Below are 19,240 nucleotides of genomic sequence, written 5' to 3' on the forward strand. Positions count from 1 at the left end.
GAGTGGTAAAAACTTGCCCACACCAGAGGTCATTGTGGAGCTGGAATGCTAGTCCTCTGTCAGCCACCATTTAGGGAGAGGTCTTGCTTTTATTTTAAAAGCAGAATTGCATGTACTATGCTCAGATCCAGAGTCTGGCTAAGAATATCCACGAGTACTTAAAGGAAACGGGAGCAAAGGCATTAACTCTCTCCTCCACACTCTCCACAGTATATTAAGAAAAACAAGGATCTTCTCCTCTTCACCAATATGGAACATCTTCTAAAAAGCCTCATTGCTGCTGAAAAACAGATACCAAGAAAACGGAGAGATCAGAGTGAGGACGAGGATGAGGTGAGATGGCCTTATGATCTACAGCATTAAGACTGCTTTGCTCTACATCTTGAAACACTTCATCATGTGTTTGGAGCCATATTTGTAAGTGAAAAAGTCAGCAGAATGAAGGATTGGAAATGAATGGTGGTATGAAATGCTACCTGATAATCACCCTATTTAAGAGTTTTCCCAGTACCGGGAGATGGGGGATCTTAGATGTCAGTTAGAAAGGAGCCAAAAGATTTCACCCTTTGCCTTCAGGTGGGTAAAGCCCTGAAGTGGGAACCGAGACGCAGACTTGCCCTGTTCACCCAGCGGGACGAGAGCAGGAAGTAACTAGAACTGGGTCCATTACCCTCCCACTCAGGGGTTCTCTTGTTATACCTTATGATACCTGTTGCTCTTTTATAACAGGTGTTTGATCATAAGCATGTAAAATGTTATATCTTTAAAAGCCAACAAATATTTTGGTTCCAAATGACCAACACCAATACTTCACTAATACTTCGCTAACACAACACTAATATCCATAAGGTATATGGATAATTCGCAAAGAGAAAAGCCCCAAACGTCTTCGTTTTTTCATGCAGCGTGGTGACCTTATGTGTCAAGATTGAGATCAGAAACTAGCAAGCTGGAAAAATAACTGAACACTGACTCCAGTCCTGGGCCCCAGTCTACTTTATTTAAAGTTATCGCCCATGTCTTGGGTAAAAACTACCTTTAAAACTATATTAAGGGGCGCCTGGGTGGCGCAGTCGGTTAAGCGTCCGACTTCAGCCAGGTCACGATCTCGCGGTCCGTGAGTTCGAGCCCCGCGTCGGGCTCTGGGCTGATGGCTCAGAGCCTGGAGCCTGTTTCCGATTCTGTGTCTCCCTCTCTCTCTGCCCCTGCCCCGTTCATGCTCTGTCTCTCTCTGTCCCAAAAATAAATAAAAGTTGAAAAAAAAAAAAAATAAAAATAAAACTATATTAAAATATAACACAGCTTCTAAAAGTGCATATATCATAAACCCACTCCTCATGAATTGTCCAAAGTGAACATTTCTGTATAAGCAGCATCCACATCAAGAAAGAGAATATCATTAGTTTCTCAGAAGTGTCCCCCATGTCCCTTCCGTCCAGTCATCTGCCCCCCAGGAATTACCACCATCCTGACTTCAGACACCATCAACTGTTTTTTGCTTATTCATTAACGTCACATAAATAGAATCATAAAATATGCATTACTTTTGCTCAACATCATGTTTGTGAGGCTTGTCCATATTGCTGCATGTAGCTGTCGTCTGTTGATTCTCTTTGCTGTAAGACCCCCACTGTATGGATTTGTCAAAATTTACTCTTTCCGATACTCGTGTGCCTGTAGGTATCTTCCAGTTTGGGGTTATTACAAATAGTCTTGTGTACCTTTTGGTGACTATATGTGACTATACTGAGTCAGGTATTACTTAGAACTAGAAATTCTAGGTCTTAGGGTGTGGATATGTTTGACTTTAGTAGAAACTTACAACTGGATGTCCAAAGTGATTGTCTAAATATATGCTGCCAGCAGAAGATTATCAGCACTTAGTTTTTTCCATCTTTTTTATTTTATGCATTCTTGCATCCTTCTGGGTATGTGGTATTTTTGTTTTTGTTTTGTTTTTAGAGAGAAAGAGAGTGCACAAGCGGGGGAGAGGAACAGAGGGGGAAAGAGAGAGAATCCTAAGCAGGCTCCACACTCAGTGTGGAGCCCAGCTTGGGGCTAGATCCCATGAGCCCAGGATCATGACCTGAGCTGAAATCAAGAGTCAGATGTTCAAATGACTTAGCCACCCAGGCATGTGGTATATGATTTTAATTTGCATTTTTCCGGTGGCCATTAAAACTGAGCACCATTCCTGTATTTATACATCATTTGAATATCTTCTCTTGAGCAGTGCCTATTCAAGTATTTTGCCCATTTTTCACTGGATTCTCCGTTTAATTTATTTGTAGGAATTCCTTATTCTGCAACTATTTTTCCTTGTTCTGTGGATTGCGTCTTTAGAGAAATAACTACATGTTTCTTTTTCTGTTGTATTTTTAGATCTAGAAAGAAAATGGTGATTTCATTTCAGTCTGCATGTTTAAAACATGTTAAATATGTAAATATATCTGATAAAGTTATTAAGAGGATTTTTAAAAATACTTATTCATGTGTAAATCACATAATCTTGGATGGATATATAACATAATAGATGGTAATATCTGGCACAGATGATAACATGCTGACACTTTCAATGTGACTAAAAAATCATTAGACCACATATCTTATTAAAATGTTCATTATTTAAAAATACTGAACCTCTTTCTAGAAATGTCAATTTGTGTATCTGTATATATAAGGCTGACTAACTTATGTAAAATTGTCTGTTACTGAGTCACACAAAGTAGTCAGGTATATTTGTACAATATCGGGTGATCCGGAATGAGAATTTGGAGATCTGGTGATAAGATACAGGCCATGTGGTCCACACAGAAGTCACTTTGGAGACTGTGGCTGGAACACCTTAGAGAGATGAGGAGTCATCTGAAACTGAAGTTCAAGTGCTAATCAGGAGGGACACAACTGTCCCATGAATTCAATGTAAGCCAGAAAATTCTTTTGCAAACACAAACTTCGTATCAAAAGCCAGCTCGGAAGACAAATCCAATGACAGCAGTTCAGGCTGCTCCTCACATGGATAATTCTCTTTATTGTACTCCCAGATGAGTAGCAATCGAGGTTTATTTTATGTAACAATTGTTATTGAGTCTTTCAAGCAAAGTGACAAAGGAGCAGACTAGTCGAGAAAATTTAACAGGGGCGCCTGGGTGGCTCGGTTGGTTAAGTGTCCAACTCTTGATTTCAGCTCAGGCCATGAGCTCAGGGTTCATGAGATCGAGTCCCACGTTGAGCTCTGCACTGACAGCACAGAGCCTGCTTGGGATTCTCTCCCTCTCTTTCTGCCCCTCCCCCACTCTCTCCCAAAAATAAATGAACATTTAAAAATGAAAAATAAAAAAGGTTTAACAAATTTTAAAAAAGATTTATAATTAAGGTTTAACAAAGAGTTTTCAGTCCAGCCACAAGGAGAGCATCTCCAAGTCAATTCACTGCACACAGATCTTCAATCTCTGCCGTCTTACACGGACAGTGAGTCCTTATTTCTTTGCTGCTAGCGGCTGGTCACTCAGTCATCTCAAAGACTCATTCAGTTTAAAACATTAGCCATCAGGCAAAGGAAGTACCACATTTGTCAGCCTTAAAACGGTTTCCTTAGTTATTAGCTCACTTAAAAGTATCTACTGCCCTCGTAGCACAGATACCAGTAACATGTAGTTGCCCTAAGATTGGCCGGTGAGGGAACCATTCTCCTGTCTCTTTGATGAACTGGCAATTCATAAACAAAGCACCCCCCCCCCCCCCCCCCGCCTCAAGTCAAAGCATAGCACTTTCATAGGGTTAAAGACTCCGCCAGTACTTTGAGAAGGTAAATCTTACTTTGATATGATAAATAATGGGTGCATATCCTCGAGAACTTTATTTAGCTATTTGCATAAGTTACAAAATGCATTTCCCAAAAAAGCAGAGTGAAGATGAATTAAACCAGACGCATAAGACTATATAAAGTAGTTAGGCCAAGGGTCCAGGGCCTCTGAGACAAGGAAAAGTCATGCAGGAATTAAAGAGCTTTCCTCTATATTCCTCATTCTTGGCTGAGTGGGGCACCAGCCAAAACATGATCCTATTAACTTCCTGGCTGACTTCTCGGGCCTTCCATCTGATTCCACTAATACGCTAACAGCTGCCAGCTTTTTGGTAAGCACCCGATTTTTAATGGAAATGCCACAGATTACAAGATGGGGATCATGATCTCTTTTCTGCCGCATTATGTGCACTTACTGCTGTCTCTTTTTAAAAGTTTTCAGTTATCTTCAAGGTATAATTTGTGTACACACGCATATACACAGGCATACACAGTCTATGTCTGTGTGCTGACAGCTCAGAGCCTGGAGCCTGCTTGGGATTCTGTGTCTCCCTCTTTCTGTCCCTCACCTGCTCATGCTCTCACTTGTTCTTTCTCAAAAATAAGTAAACATGGGGCGCCTGGGTGGCGCAGTCGGTTAAGCGTCCGACTTCAGCCAGGTCACCATCTCGCGGTCCGGGAGTTCGAGCCCCGCGTCAGGCTCTGGGCTGATGGCTCAGAGCCTGGAGCCTGTTTCCGATTCTGTGTCTCCCTCTCTCTCTGCCCCTCCCCCCGTTCATGCTCTGTCTCTCTCTGTCCCAAAAAAAATAAATAAACATTGAAAAAAAAAATTAAGTAAACATTAAAAAACAAAACAAAACAACCTCACTCACTTCAAGAGACACTTTGTTAATAAAATCCTTGTGTAAAGGTTCTTAGAAACCCATTCTTCCTAAGTATTAGGTTGTTTTACGTATAGTAACTATCTTATACAGTTTTCTTTCGTTTTCTGATCAAACTATACATGTGAATAACTCCTACAGAGAAAGTCACTGATTGAAATCTAAAATATCATTATGGAACTAAGAAATAGGTAGCAACAAGAAAGACCAGACAGGAGTAAGAATCAAACTGGCACAAGGAAAACTTAAGACAATCATGGTTTTAAAAAAAGGAAATAAAGATATTAAAGCAATCAGATAGACAAAAAGTAATGATCCAGCATCAGGAGAGTTGGTATCCCTGAAACGGATGGACAAAGAAAGTATTAATATTGTAGAAGATTGGTCTAGAAAAATTACATCTTCGGATGAGAAAGGGGCACAGTATTCTGGGAAAAACTGATGTAAAATGACTGACAGACACATGGACATAGATTTCCAATATAGAGGAAAAGGTTCTCAGACTGGCAGGCAAAGGAAGCCACCGAAGATGTTGATATGAGTGGTGGGGAGTTGGGGAAACCCAACTGGTCTCAGCTTTCTCCACGGTATACTGCCAAAAACAGTTTCCTGTAAGGTTTATGAAATTATAAGAGAAAGCATAACCTAAGATTTTAATATCTCACAACTTGTCCTTCAGGAAAAAAATTAAGAATGCTTTCTGCAGCTTGATAGCAACAATTAATACTGTATAAAATTGTCAAAGTTTTAAAGATGATTCCAACCTCCTGGTATTTTCTTTTTTTTTCCCCATTTTTTTCTGGTTTTTTTTTTTTTCTGTTTTTTTGTTTTGTTTTGTTTTTTAACTTCAGAGAAAACCTTTGGAAAATAAAAGATATTGTGGTAGAAACTTTCATGAATATTTCACTCTCAGTTTCTCCATTTTGGTGAGGTAACTAAAGTGAAAAATTAAAACAGGTCCTAAAAATTTAGTAACTCCTATAGCATGGTTTTATTAAATTACTTGTGTATCAGTTCTTATATATGTAGGATGACTGGAAAGATGGTCACCATTTGATGTTAATAATGGTAGTTTCTGGCTGGATGGTAGGGATTTTTTTTTCTTGGTGCATTTTGTTTTGTTTTTGTGCTTAGCTTGAATTTTTTTTATCAAGTTTTTTTATTTTAAATTAGCTTGAATCCTTATAATGAGCAGGTGTCACTGTTATGAAAGTCATAATTAAGTCTATTAAGAGTTTTAGAAATGGATGACAATTTTTGAAAGACATGCAAGCAAGGGAAATTTTGTATCTTAAAGAGTAATCTTAAAACAAGCTCCCAATGGCCTTGTGAAATAGAGCAGTGATGGCAGGTAACAAAATGGAACCAGGAGACTGGATCATGAGGCTCACACTTTGCCAAGTGAAGTTCTATTTGTTTTAATGGCTAATGAAGAAACACAAACTTTCGAAGCTTTCTTGCAAAAAAACCCAAAAACGAAAACAAAAAGAAAAAAAATCAAAAACCAAAAACACAAAACTGAACTAGCAAGTTATTAAAAACATAGTACGTTTATTTAAACCGTTACTTTTCATAATTCATTGAATCTCATCACGGTCACTATCTTCATTCCATTACCTTACTGGGTACATTCATTAGTGTTACATAAAACTTCACATAAAATTAAGAGTTAAAAGTATAGCTAAGAACACTGTTATGATCTGCACTGGAGGATTTGCCATTACGCCACTCTAGTCCCTGAGATGGTTATTTTTTGTTTCATGGGCCTCTCAATTTTAGACTCCCTTTTGTTATAGAGAAAATGAAGCCGCTCCTCTGAGCTCTATCCCACGAGTGCCCGACCACTGCATTATCGGTTGGTGTTGACCCAGTGGTACCTGTCTACCCGGTAGATAGCAGCAGGCCTCTGACGCCTATGATTTTTATGCAATGCATAAGCATTTCCTAGGAGGCCCATACGGCCATCTGCCATATTCTTTTTGCGGGAGACATGGAACCAAGATTGAAAGGACTGTTTAAAGTTTTCAACCTGAAAAAAAAAGTATCAAAGTAGGTAAAAATACTTAAAAACACATCTTCAAATTTGTGTATATTCTTGGGTTCTCCTCTACCCCACCCTCCCTCTCTGGCTTAACACTGAACTGTCTAATCATGATCTTTTGGGCTAAGGTCTAGATATATCCATTTTCAACATCCCAAATAACCAATACAGATGTTTTACAGATCACACTCCTAAAGTACGTTGCTCTACAAAGTATATAGCTGACTACAGATCTGATCCCTAGGTGGAAGGAAATCTTTCTAAGCATAAGAATAGAATTAAGGGCATCTATTTCAATATATGATTTTAAACTTTTACACATATAGAACTATACAATAAACTATAGTTTATAAACTACACAAGCTATAGAAAAATTATTTGCCAGTAATATGAAAAGGGGTTAAAATATTTCTAACCTTTGAAGAGCCTATAAGAATACATTAAGACCCCTAATAATGTAAATAGGTGAGGAGAAAATTCGTATGCTAATAAGTACCCAAAACATTTGGGCACATGGAGATTTGTTTTTTAATGTTACTTAAAGTAACCATGTCTAGAACAGGTAGCATCTTTAGTAAATTATTTTTAAGTAAGAATAACCAGTTTTAGGAAAAATGATACAAGAGACACTTTCATTACATAGAGCTAGTTAGACTACAAATAAACAAAACCTTTAGATGCTACTTTGGCATATATTCCGAACAGTGAAATGTCCATATGACCCAGTAACTCCATGTCTGAGAATCAAATCTCCACACTAACTTAAAATACAGTTATCTCTACAAGTTATCAACTTTTTTTTGCATCATAAAAATGTGGAAATAATCCAGATGAGTGCCAGTAATTGATTGGTTAAATTACAAGGGAAAAAAATGCCAAGATGTTATTTCAATTGTTCTAATGTTACAACAGAAGTGATTAATTTCAGCAAACGTACAAACAAGTATATACATACAGTGTCAGTCAAGATTCTGTCTAGAGTAATGTTTTTCAAATTGTGGGTTGCAACCATTTTTGAGTCATGAAATCAATTTAGGTGGTTGAAATCAATTTAGTAGAAAATATCGGGGGCATTATGTCAAGTAAGGGTATTATTTCTTTAAACCTATTTCCAACATATAAATATGCTTACCTTTCTGTGGGTTGTGGTTATATATATATATATATATATATATATATATATGTAGTATGTATATATAATATATATAATATGAATATATTTATGTTTAATATATATTTAATGTATTAATCTAATATGTATTTAAATTATGTATTTTTTTAGAACACCTGTTCTCATGGTGAGATTACAGACCTTTGACCATTTCTTAATATTCCAAATTTTCTACAAGTGGTAGGTTATTTTCTACTAGCAAGAAAGTCTGCTAATTTTAATATTTAATTATGAAGGAATTTGGATTAAAGGAAACTTCTGTTCCAATAATATGGAGCAACAGTCCTATGTAACTCCTGAGGACTCCACCAAGTAAAGAAACTACACAAAGAAGAAAAAAATTTTCCTAGAATGTTAATAACGTGATTTTAATCTTTACGGTTTTGTTTCTGTTTTCCATTTGTTTCTTTTACAGTGAACAAATTCTTTTCAGAATTAGGACAGAAAAAAAAAAAAAAAGCATCGAGAACTAGACCACGCTTCACCTGATAAATACTCTTTGGATTGCTGACTTTAGGAATGATCTGCGGTTCTTTGTTACAACTTTCTTCATCAGAGGAAATGCCAGAGGCGTAGTCTAATGTAGCTCGATTAACAGCATAGCTGACCTGTTGGGAAAGCTCCCATTCGTCCCATCTGCCTTTAAAAGAAGCAATTGTAAATGGATGGTTTTTCTCACCATACCTAAGTAGAAAAGAAAATTTCTTTATTAAGGATTCAAAAATCCAAGGTTTTTTTTCATTTCTAACCTTTTCTACAGACCACTCAACCAATCTGCAAAAAGTTATTTTAAGAAACAAATTGAAATGGCTTGACAGCAAAGCAAATTGCAAGACACCGTGACCTTCAGCTTCCACGGGGTAGCAATTAGTGAGGGTGTTCTGTAAGGGCTAGCTTGGTGAATTTCTCTGACAAAGATAAAAACTAGTCTCTTTTGATTCAACTAATGAACTGAGTTCCAATTCCTCTGCCCCCTTGATATTGCCTGTAATACTTAGGCCTTACAATCTGTAGTTGGCAATACAGTGCAGTGATTGAAGTCAAATTTCAAATACAGGAAAACCTGAGTTTGCGAGCATAATTCGTTCCGGAAACACACTTGTAATCCAAAGCACTTGTATAGCAAAGAGAATTTCAAGAACCATTGGCTCAGTTATGATCATGTGACATTAGGCATCACATACTACTCGTATTGCAAGATATCACTCATAATCAAGTTAAAATTTATTAGAAATGTTTGCTCGTCTTGGACAACACTCGCAGAACAAGTTACTCACAATCCAAGGTTTGACTGTACTGTGTAAAGTCTCTGTGCTTCCACTGTGTCCACTCCTACTGGAAGTCTGTGCTAAGAAAGTTTGCATCTGAAACCTTAACCAGCCAGTGCCCTCACCGCTAATGCAGGGCTTTAGTGGATCATCTCTCACAAAGGTGCACAGAACTGACTCTATAACCCATGATTCCAGGGATCACAGAGCACACCGCCTCCAGTGAGATTACTCACCTACAGCACACTTCAAAGGGATCTACCCATATGGTCATCTCCTTTGGAAGTCCCAGGTGAGAAAAATCCACATTACTTTCAGCACAAGCCCTTTCTAGAATGGGATCTTTATCCTGACTATTATTTATCCTGATACACCTTTAGAAAGCAAGGAAAGGGAAACAAACACTTGGTGACAGGCGCCTTAGTAGACGGGAATCATGTGGTGGGCCAACTGCTCTCATACCACTGACCCCCACCCTGTCCCTCCACGGCTTTCCGAGTAGAACCATCAACATCAGCTACTCACAACGTTACATCACTAAGTCACGCAATTGGTTTTGCCGAACGTCCTCTGCCAATCTTTCACGGTAAACACAAGTCAGAGATAGTTTAATTCACCCCACGTAAGGGGGGTTGCACTACAGTTTTCAACGATGTTGAAATTGTATAGTTTTCTCTATGCACTGCCACCTGCTGCATTTCTTCCAAGCCCAAGTTCAAATAAATTTGAGGCCATAAAGCTTTTGTTACTCGTAGACCACCAACAGAATCACTGCCAATGGTTATTGCTTGCTCGTTAGTTCCCCTTGTCATCCTATATGCCAGCTCTCACCTGAACGCTTGCCCTTTAGAAGGGCAGTCGGCGTGCCAGTGACTTCTGTAGGTTTCAAACAAGATTGTCGTCAGCTTTTCTGCAAAGTCTTCTATTTTCTGTTTACTCAGTTTATCATGTTTTTTCACCAATCTTGTGACAAAGAAAACGGCTGTTGCAATTTCATCTCTCATGATTCAAGAGAAAGGAGGAGGACTGCAACCATTCAAAGGAAGTGAGAATAAATGAACTAGAAACAGGATCAAGCTTACAATCAACATGTAATCGCCACTTGGAAGTTTTATATACCTGAAAATAGAAATCATTTGCTGGTCCTTCGTCAACTAAATAAGCATGTCAGTAGGGTCCACTACCAAAACAGCCGTGAACACCATTTCCTCAATTAGCCAGTTTTTAATGTTTTCAAAGAAAAAAAACCCACCTTTTAAAACTTTAATGTACTTAAGAAACAAATAAAACACCAGTATGCAACTTAAGTTAAAAAAAAAAAAAGTCTGGATACGGGACAGTAAATTACACCCGAGCACCACTTTTTAAAAAGGTATTTACAGAAAGCAGAACATTTCAGAGTATAGTAGTTCTAAAATGTGACTCTCAGGTTGCATGCTTTAAGTAAAAGTTAAGGTTAATCAAACATACACTATATTTGCCAGAAAAAGTGCTTTAGCCCCAACAACAACAACAACAAAAATAAAAGTGGGCCAGAGTTAGAAACCACTCTCCCCCACACCTGTTTTGTTAGTTTTAGGCTGAAGTTTATATAAGCCTGGGTCAAAAGCCTGACAGGTGTTTAACCTTACACAGGTGCTTTCCTTTAGGTTAATTAGATAGCTTCTTCCAGGTCCCCCTCAGATTGCTCCCTGGTAGATGTAGAATGAGTTCTTTAAAATGGTCAAAGATTTCCACCTGGATTTGTCTCTTCTGTTTTGCTATTAAAATCTTATCTCTTATGACACAGATTGAGAATCAAGCCTTCCCCTTCCGTATCCTAACATCCTACATCCCAATACTTTTGTCTCTAATTGTAACTGTCAACATATTAAAGAATCTTGCCTTGGATTTTTTCTGAAACGGAAGGCAACTTTCTCTGAACAATCATTATGTTGACTATGCTCATTTTTTTACTAAAATGTTTATTTGTCAAATAAGTGGAAGAGATCTTGGAGTTTATCCAGTCTCCCTGGTTCTCAAAGTGTACTTCACTGACCACCTCATTTGGAGCCACTGGGTTGCTTGTTAAAAATGCAGATTTGTGGGGGCGCCTGGGTGGCGCAGTCGGTTAAGCGTCCGACTTCAGCCAGGTCACGATCTCGCGGTCCGTGAGTTCGAGCCCCGCGTCGGGCTCTGGGCTGATGGCTCGGAGCCTGGAGCCTGTTTCCGATTCTGCGTCTCCCTCTCTCTCTGCCCCTCCCCCGTTCATGCTCTGTCTCTCTCTGTCCCAAAAATAAATAAACGTTGAAAAAAAAAAAAATTTAAAAAAAAAAAAAATGCAGATTTGTGGACCTTTCCCCAGATCTACTGAATTGATAATTCTGTAGGTGAGGTCTGAGAATCTGTAATTCACAAACTCTTTCAGGTGATTCTTATACCCGCTAAAATTTAAGGACCACCGCACCTGACATTGAGGTCATTCAGGCTCTTCATCAATGACAAAGAATTCGTTCTCTTACAAGGAAGCCCTTTTCATTTCTAGAAACCTGCAAATACCAGGCCGTACCTCCTCCCTCCTAAGGGAAGCCTTAGCTCTTCCCTTTGGAACCACTGACTGCATCTAACTTTCCATCACATGCAGACGCTTCAAACCTTAGCTATTCCATCCCTCCTGAGTCTTCTCTCTTGCACAGCCAACCTCAACTTTTTAACAGTTCTTCCCATAGACACGTTACTCAGACACTTCATGCTCGGCCCTCCCCTGTGGATGAATGAGTTTCAGGCATGTCAGTAATGCTCGTTTAGAGTGTGGAGCCTGGAATGACACACAATGGCCCAGGTAAGCTTTGCCATCACAGATTATAGTGGGACTGTCTCCACCCTTACTACAAATACTGTATTTCTAGAACACAGCCTCGGGTGGCATTCACCTTGTTGGCAGCGATATCCCACCGCTGCCTCGCGCTGAACTTGCAAGTAGTCTTTTTCACTAGTGCTGTTGGGGTTTGTTTGTTTGTTTACATCTTTCCCTTTCTGCATAGCATAATGTTGAAGAATATGGGCTTTGGAGTTAGACCTGGGTGTGAGTTGCAACTTACGACTCACTGCCTTTGTAACCTGGAGGAGCTTGCTTACCTCCTGAACAGGTTCTGATCTACGAAATGGGAGGGATAAGAGTGACCCCCCCCCCCACCCCGCCCCAGGGTTGTTAACAAGATTGCAATCAATAACACGTCAAAGCACCCAGTCCAGAGCCTGCCTAGCAGTTGTTACAGGAAGGCAGAGCAGTTAAGAAACTAGGGGGACCTGGGTGGCTCAGTGAGTTAAGTGTCTGACTTGGGCTCAGGTTCATGGGGTAGAGCCCATGGGTTCATGGGTTCTCTGGTTCATGGGTTAGAGCCCTGCAGGGGACTCTCTGCCGTGAGCACAGAGCCGGCTTCAGATCCTCTGTCCTCTCTCTCTCTCTCTCTCTCTCCCTCCCTCCCTCAAAAATAAACATTAAAAAAAGAAAAAAAAAAAAGAAAGAAAGAAATCAGCTGTAAAATCAAGCTTTGGGATTGAATCCCAGCCCATCTTTAACCAGAAATTTAGGGAAGTTTCTCAATCTCTCTCATCTTCAAAATCTCATCTGTGAAAAAGGGGGTAAAAAGTGCACCTAAGGCTTTGGAATCAGGCTTCCAGATCTAGAACACTTTGTAGCGTTGTTATGAGAATTAAGTATAAGATGCCTCAAAGAGCACCAAGTTCTCAGTAAATGGTCTGTAAACGATAGATATTACTACTATTGCCTTATGAGCTTCTTGTCAAGATTAAATTATAAAATTATATGAAGTATCCAGCAGAACGCCAGGCTTATAGTAAGTGCTCAAAAAGTGGTAGCCTTTCTTATTAATAAATAATAACTTTATATTTATTTTCTTAGAAGTCTTTCCTGGGGCACCTGGGTGGCTCAGTTAAGCGTCCGACTCCAGCTCAGGTCATGATCTCACAATTCATGAGTTCAAGCCCCGACTCAGGCTCTATGCTGACAACTGAGAGTCTGCAGCCTGCTTTTGCTTCTGTGTTTCCCTCTCTCTCTGTCCCTCCCCTACTCGTGCTCTTATCTCTGTTTCTCAAAAGTAAATAAACAATAAAAAAAGTTTTTTTAAGTCTTTCCTGATGCTTTACGGATTAAATGACAACTGCATATTGCAGTTTACCTATCATATTTCATTGTGTTAAATCTAGAACATCACTATAAGGAATCGAGATTATTTTGTCATTCAGTGAATTCTCTCATCATTTTGACTACCTGCTATTTGCCAATGTGACAAGAATGTGTCTTGCTACTAACAAGTTGAATGGAATAAAGATCAAGCAAAGTGCTTTGACAAAATCCAAGGGACTCTAGAACACATTGGAATATATTCTAGAGAGAGCTGGATGGATACACATTTTTTATAGTATTTTTTTAATGTTTATTTATTTTGGAGAGAGAGAGAGAGACAGAGACAGAGACAGAGTGTGAGAGGGGGAGGTGCAGAGAGAAAGGGAGACACAGAATCCAAAGCAGGCTCCAGGCTCTGAGCTGTCAGCACAGAGCCCGACACGGGGCTCAAACCCACGGACCACGAGATCATGACCTGAGCCAAAGTCCGAGGCCCAACTGACTGAGCCACCCAGGCGCCCCAGGATATACATTTTTAAATGTCATTCTGTAGCCTGTTTACAGTAATATTAGTATTACTCTTTTGAAATTTTACATAGAAAAAGAATAGAATAGAGACATATAAACATTTACTATTGTTATGAACTAAGATTTTTAACGTAAGGAAAAAGGATAAAAGTGTAAAATCAAGGAAATTAAGAAAAATCCTATGTTATATTTGAAATGGTAATAGTAATATAAACTTGAGGGGGTTTTTCCCCCCCAAAATTTGTATGTTAATTCTGTCCTACTGAAAGGCCTAGAATCAACAAACAATCCCATGGCTCACTTTGTGGTCTCTAAATACCATTTCTCGCTTAAAAAAGCAAACGAACAAACCCTTAGCACGCCAGCTGATTCCAGTTCGAGTTCAGGAAATCTATTAGATGAGCCTAGAAAGTATTTTACCAGAAAGCAAGAAAGCTACACAAAACTAGCGGGTCATGTCAACAGATACAAGGGCCTACATGAAGGGCTCCCAGTGGCCAAAGAGAAGTCGTTCTGGACACTGTAACAGATACCGAGGCCCTTCAACCAGTTCCCCTCTTCAGCGTCAACACCATCCTCTCCCAACTGCTGGAACTATCAGATGCTCATGGCTCATAGCTGTGTCTCTCACTGGAACTTACCCTCGGAAACTACCTCACAGAAAAGATATCCTCCCCTCCTCTGCAAGGGGCCACCTGCAGCCATTGACGGGCTAATGTGGGGATACGAAAACCTGGTCCCCTTGCAATTCTGAAGAGCCGTCCCGTCTCTAGAGCTCCCCATAAAATAGGCCGAGTCCTCAGTTGCAAGTGTATCACTGGTCCGCCTCTCCCTCTCTCCGTGCTGTGTTTCCAACTCCCTTGCGGGTGTATCTCTCAAGAGAACTCCCAAAGAAACCTTCTGCATGTAGTCCCCCCATCTCAGAGTCTGTTTCTAATAGAGGAAGCCAATCTGAGACAGATGTTTTAAGGAAAGAGACTCTACAGTAGAATTTTGGAAATGAATTACTCCCCTGTTGGCTGGGGTAAAAACTTCATTGTTAGTGGTAGCGGGCACGCTGGAGTGGTATAACTTAAAACGTTCACCAGTGACGAACTGAGATGAAGTATCGATACTATTATTGGAAACACAGATAGGATTGCCCTGGCTAGGGTAATATCTTTGATGCTTAGGAGGTATGAGAAATGATAATGTAAGGACAATGGAAATGGTCCCTGAGCACCTGCAAGTAATGATGTGATTCAATAAGGCTAGTTCAACTAGCATTTAATTATCTACTCTATGCCCAGAACATGTAAAAATAAAATTAAGTTGCAACCAGGACCTTAATGATCTTTCTTTTTCATAGCATCTTATTGATTTCGGCTTCCCATGGCATATTTCTTATTCCCCTTACTCAATTGCAGGGTTGGCAAACTGTCGCACTTTGGAATCACCTGAATATCTTTTAAAAATACTGATGCCCGACTCCTCCCCCCAGAGATTCCGATTTAAAGGGGATAGAGTACAACCAGGACCTCAGGACTTTTAAAAGCTTCCGCAAATAATTCTTACATGCAGCACAGGTAGAAGTGCATTCAGAGAGAGGGCTCCTAGCTATTAAGATTTCCCATTCATTTTATACTCTTGATGGCTTCACAATGCCTTAAGGTTAACACAGATTATTATCACAGTTTTCCATCATTTCTTCTCATCTTTTCTAGGCTTTGCTGGGATTTGCAAAGGTTAATTTTTTTTTTTAATTTATGTTAGAAGTAAAAAAAAATTGAAAACCAGGACAACTACTCATATTGCTGAAATAAAATTTACGTTAAAACTAAGGGCACAATATGCATTAACATATCCTCCATTTTTTCCTTTTCAAATGGTGTAGTGTTTGCGTTTATAATACTAAAATGGTGCCAGGTGTTTAATCATTCTTTGAGTATTTCACCTTCCCGGATGCCACACTGCTGTACTGCATTTTGAGCTGGTGAAACACATTAGCTGATGAGGCTTTGAACCCTCCCTAGCATTATTTTCTGAAACAGGCCCAGGCAGGCCTTAATGTTATGAATAGAACAGCAGAATAACAATGTACTTAGAGTTCAGAAAGAACAAATAGAAACTAAACATCATGCAACACTTCCTTCAGTTACTTGTTTATGATGATTTTAAACACCTTATTTAAATCACCTCCTATACATAATGACATCTATACCTTCTATTATAATTCATATTCAATCCATGACTGTTTGCTGACCATCTACTACATATTAGATGCTGCTCAGTGCCATGGGGGTAAAAAAAAATTCAACGGGGGCACCTGAGTGGCTCAGTCGGTTGAGCATCTGACTTGGGCTCAGGTCATGATGTCACAGTTGGTGGGTTCGAGCCCCGCGTCAGGCTCCGCGCTGACAGCTCAGAGCCTGGAGCCTGCTTCGGATTCTGTGTCTCCCACTCTCTGCCCCTCCCCCACTCACACTCTGTCTCTCAAAAATGAATAAATGTTAAAAAAAATTTTTTTTAATTCAATTTTCTTTTCAAGAGGCTTATAATCTGGAGAAGGAAATCAGATATGTACACAAGTGACTATTTGGATGCAACCTTTTGAGAAATGGGATAGTCAAAAATCACTCCAAGTTTCCAGCGTTAGTAACCAAGACAATAAGGTTATCACTGCAATAACTGAGTTCAGCAGAAGAGCTGGGATCAGAAGAACGGTGCTCGGTTCAGACTGAGTGCTCTGTTTTCCATGGCAATTAAACACCCAGGTAGTAATAATGCTCAATGGCAGGATATTAGAATTTAGCAGAAGGTTGAGACTGGGCCAGCCTAAACCAACCTCATATATCTTTTTAATGTTTATTTATTTTTGAGAGAGAGAGAGAGACAGCTTGAGTGGGCAAGGGGCGGAGAGAGAGGGAGACACAGAATCTAAAGAAGGCTCCAGGCTCTGAGTTGTCAGCACAATGTCCGACGCAGGGCTCGAACTCACAAACTGAGAGATGGTGCCCTGAGCCAAAGTCGGAGGCTTAACTGACTGAGCCACCCAGCCACCCCTAAACCAACCTCATATTTAAGTAGAATAGAAAATGGATGTGGAGGGGCTCAGGTCATGATGTCATGGTTTGGGAGTTCAAGCCCCATGTCGGCTTTTGTGCTGACAGCACAGAGCCTGCTTGGGACGCTCAATCTCCTTCTCTCTCTCAAATTCAATACACAGACCTAAAAAAAAATTTTTTTAAGAAAATGGATGCAGAAATTTAAGAACAAAAAATAGAAATAAAACATCTCTTGCACCGCTTTTATGCCATGTCTACCATTTCCATTACGAAGGGCTCCTAGGTGGCTCCGTCGGTTGACTGTGAGACTCTTGGTTTCACCTTAGGTCACGATCTCATGGTTTCCTGAGTTCAGGCACCGGTTGGGCTCTGAGTTGGCAGCACAGAGCCTGCTTAGGGTTCTCTGTCTCCTCTCTCTGCCCCTCCCCACTCATGCTATCTCTGTCTCTCTCAAAATAAATAAAACCTTAAGCAAATTAAAAATAAATAAAAATAAAATAGAATTCCCATTATGAGGCATTTAGTCCCTTGACTAGACGTTGTCTTTCAGGATTTCCTTCTGAAAATGTCAAACGAGTCATCCTCGGTACAAGGAAAGAATCCCGTTCTGTCTGGAGATGTTTTGGAAATAGGGGAGGGAGCCTGAGGGGAAGCACCATGGAAACATGGAAACGGGGCAAACATGAGGTTTCTGACCATGAGGTTTCGAATGTAGATGAAGAACAGAAATAAGGGGAAGTATATCAAAGACCTATTTTACCTTCTAATTAAGACTGTAACAGAGAGTCAAACGGTAGAAAACAGGAAAATGACCGAAATGACCTTGCACAAGTTAGCAGTTTCCCGAACTGCATTTCCTCATTTTAGCATGAGGGAATTTCAGCTGGATCGCTAAGGTACCTTCAAGCCCAAGGTTCATCGATAACAGTAAACCTTGAAAATCTGATTCTGCATTTGTCTTCTTGGTCTTAGCTAAACCTCGGTATAAGATGAAAATATTTATGCATTTAATAATTTAAAAATAGGCAAAATAATTTTATAATGTCATCTATGTTGAACATAACACTCACTACATTTTTTGATGTTATAGCCAGTCTTATCATCAGACCGATGTGATTTCATTAGCTTCCCTTACTTAAGTTGCAAATGATGTCCATATGCAAATGCACATCATTGCTAATGAAGAAAAAAATACAGATGTTTTAGCAGAAATCCCACTTCTGACAGAAAGTGTATTTTTTTTTATTTTTTTTTTTATTCTTTATTTTTGAGAGAGAGACAGAGAGACAGAGTACAAGCAGGGGAGGAACAGAGAGAGGGAGACACAGAATCGGAAGCAGGCTCCAGGCTCTGAGCTGTCAGCATAGAGCCCGACGCGGGGCTCAAACCTACAGACAATGAGTTCATGACCTGAGCAGAAGTCTGACACTTAACCAACTGAGCCACCCAGGAGCCCCAGAAAGTGTATTTTTTAAATACCCTAAGTAAGTAGCACTGTTTTATAAAGCCTCCAGCAGATGCTGGAGGGTCAGTGAAAAATAAGACGTCATACCTGTCTTAGAGATCTCATTTATCCTCGGCACTTTATTGCACCTTTAGAATAACTAAATCTCTCCTTTCCAGAGTTGCAGCCCCAAATATCCACCTTTACCAAGGTCCTTTCATTGCCTAAACATGCCTGGCCGTAAATGCATCCTGCTTAGCCTCTGACTACTTTTGCCTCCCAGCGTCTTCATTTGTCATTGGAAACGGGAGGTTCATCTTGGTCTCTCTCCACTTTAGTCACCAGGTCCTGTGCACTTTCCTTCCCCAAGCCTCTCCCATTCATACCATATTTTCTACATCACTGCATGCCAAGGCCATTAAAATAATTGCCTAAATGGACGTTGAGGCTCCTCAGTCTCTTCCTCTTCTAATCTATGCCACTTTATTAATCTCCATAGAACAACACATCATGTAAGTCATAGCCCCATCAGAAGAATGAGATTAAAACTCTCTGGCCTGACACCTAAAGTCCCCCACGATCTATTTCTTACTTACCCACCTCTCTAATCTTATTTCCCCAAGTGCAGACACACTCACTGCTCTCCCAACTGACCGTGTATGTTATGGTCTCCATGAATTTGATCGTTATGTTTCCTTCATGAGTTGTTCCTGCTGCCAAGAACATCCACCTCTGTCTTCTCCCCTTATCTGAGTCCTACTTTTTCTTCTAGACCCAGATTGATCCCTTATTTTCCATATAGCCTTTTCCATGTCCCCACCTTTGGTGATTTGCTTTTTCTTTTTTCCTAAATACTGGCAATAATGACACTTATGTAAATTGTGCAGCCACTATAAAAAACACTATGAAGATTGCTCAAACAAAATAAA

General features: G+C 39.8%; 1 protein-coding gene across 1 annotated transcript; it reads right to left on the bottom strand.

Annotated features, from left to right (window-relative positions):
* Positions 1 to 6,142: 6,142 nt before the first annotated feature.
* On the bottom strand, positions 6,143 to 11,189 carry BTG4 (BTG anti-proliferation factor 4). The gene is made up of 4 exons (XM_045486873.1): positions 9,998 to 11,189; positions 9,403 to 9,540; positions 8,384 to 8,582; positions 6,143 to 6,715 (listed from the first exon to the last, which is right to left on the bottom strand). The coding sequence occupies exons 1-4, from the start codon at positions 10,168 to 10,170 to the stop codon at positions 6,536 to 6,538; spliced, it is 690 nt and encodes a 229-aa protein (XP_045342829.1). The 5' UTR covers positions 10,171 to 11,189; the 3' UTR covers positions 6,143 to 6,535.
* Positions 11,190 to 19,240: the final 8,051 nt, after the last annotated feature.

The sequence above is a fragment of the Leopardus geoffroyi genome, chromosome D1 (genome assembly GCF_018350155.1).
Source record: "Leopardus geoffroyi isolate Oge1 chromosome D1, O.geoffroyi_Oge1_pat1.0, whole genome shotgun sequence".
In the NCBI taxonomy this organism is placed as follows: Eukaryota; Metazoa; Chordata; class Mammalia; order Carnivora; family Felidae; genus Leopardus; species Leopardus geoffroyi.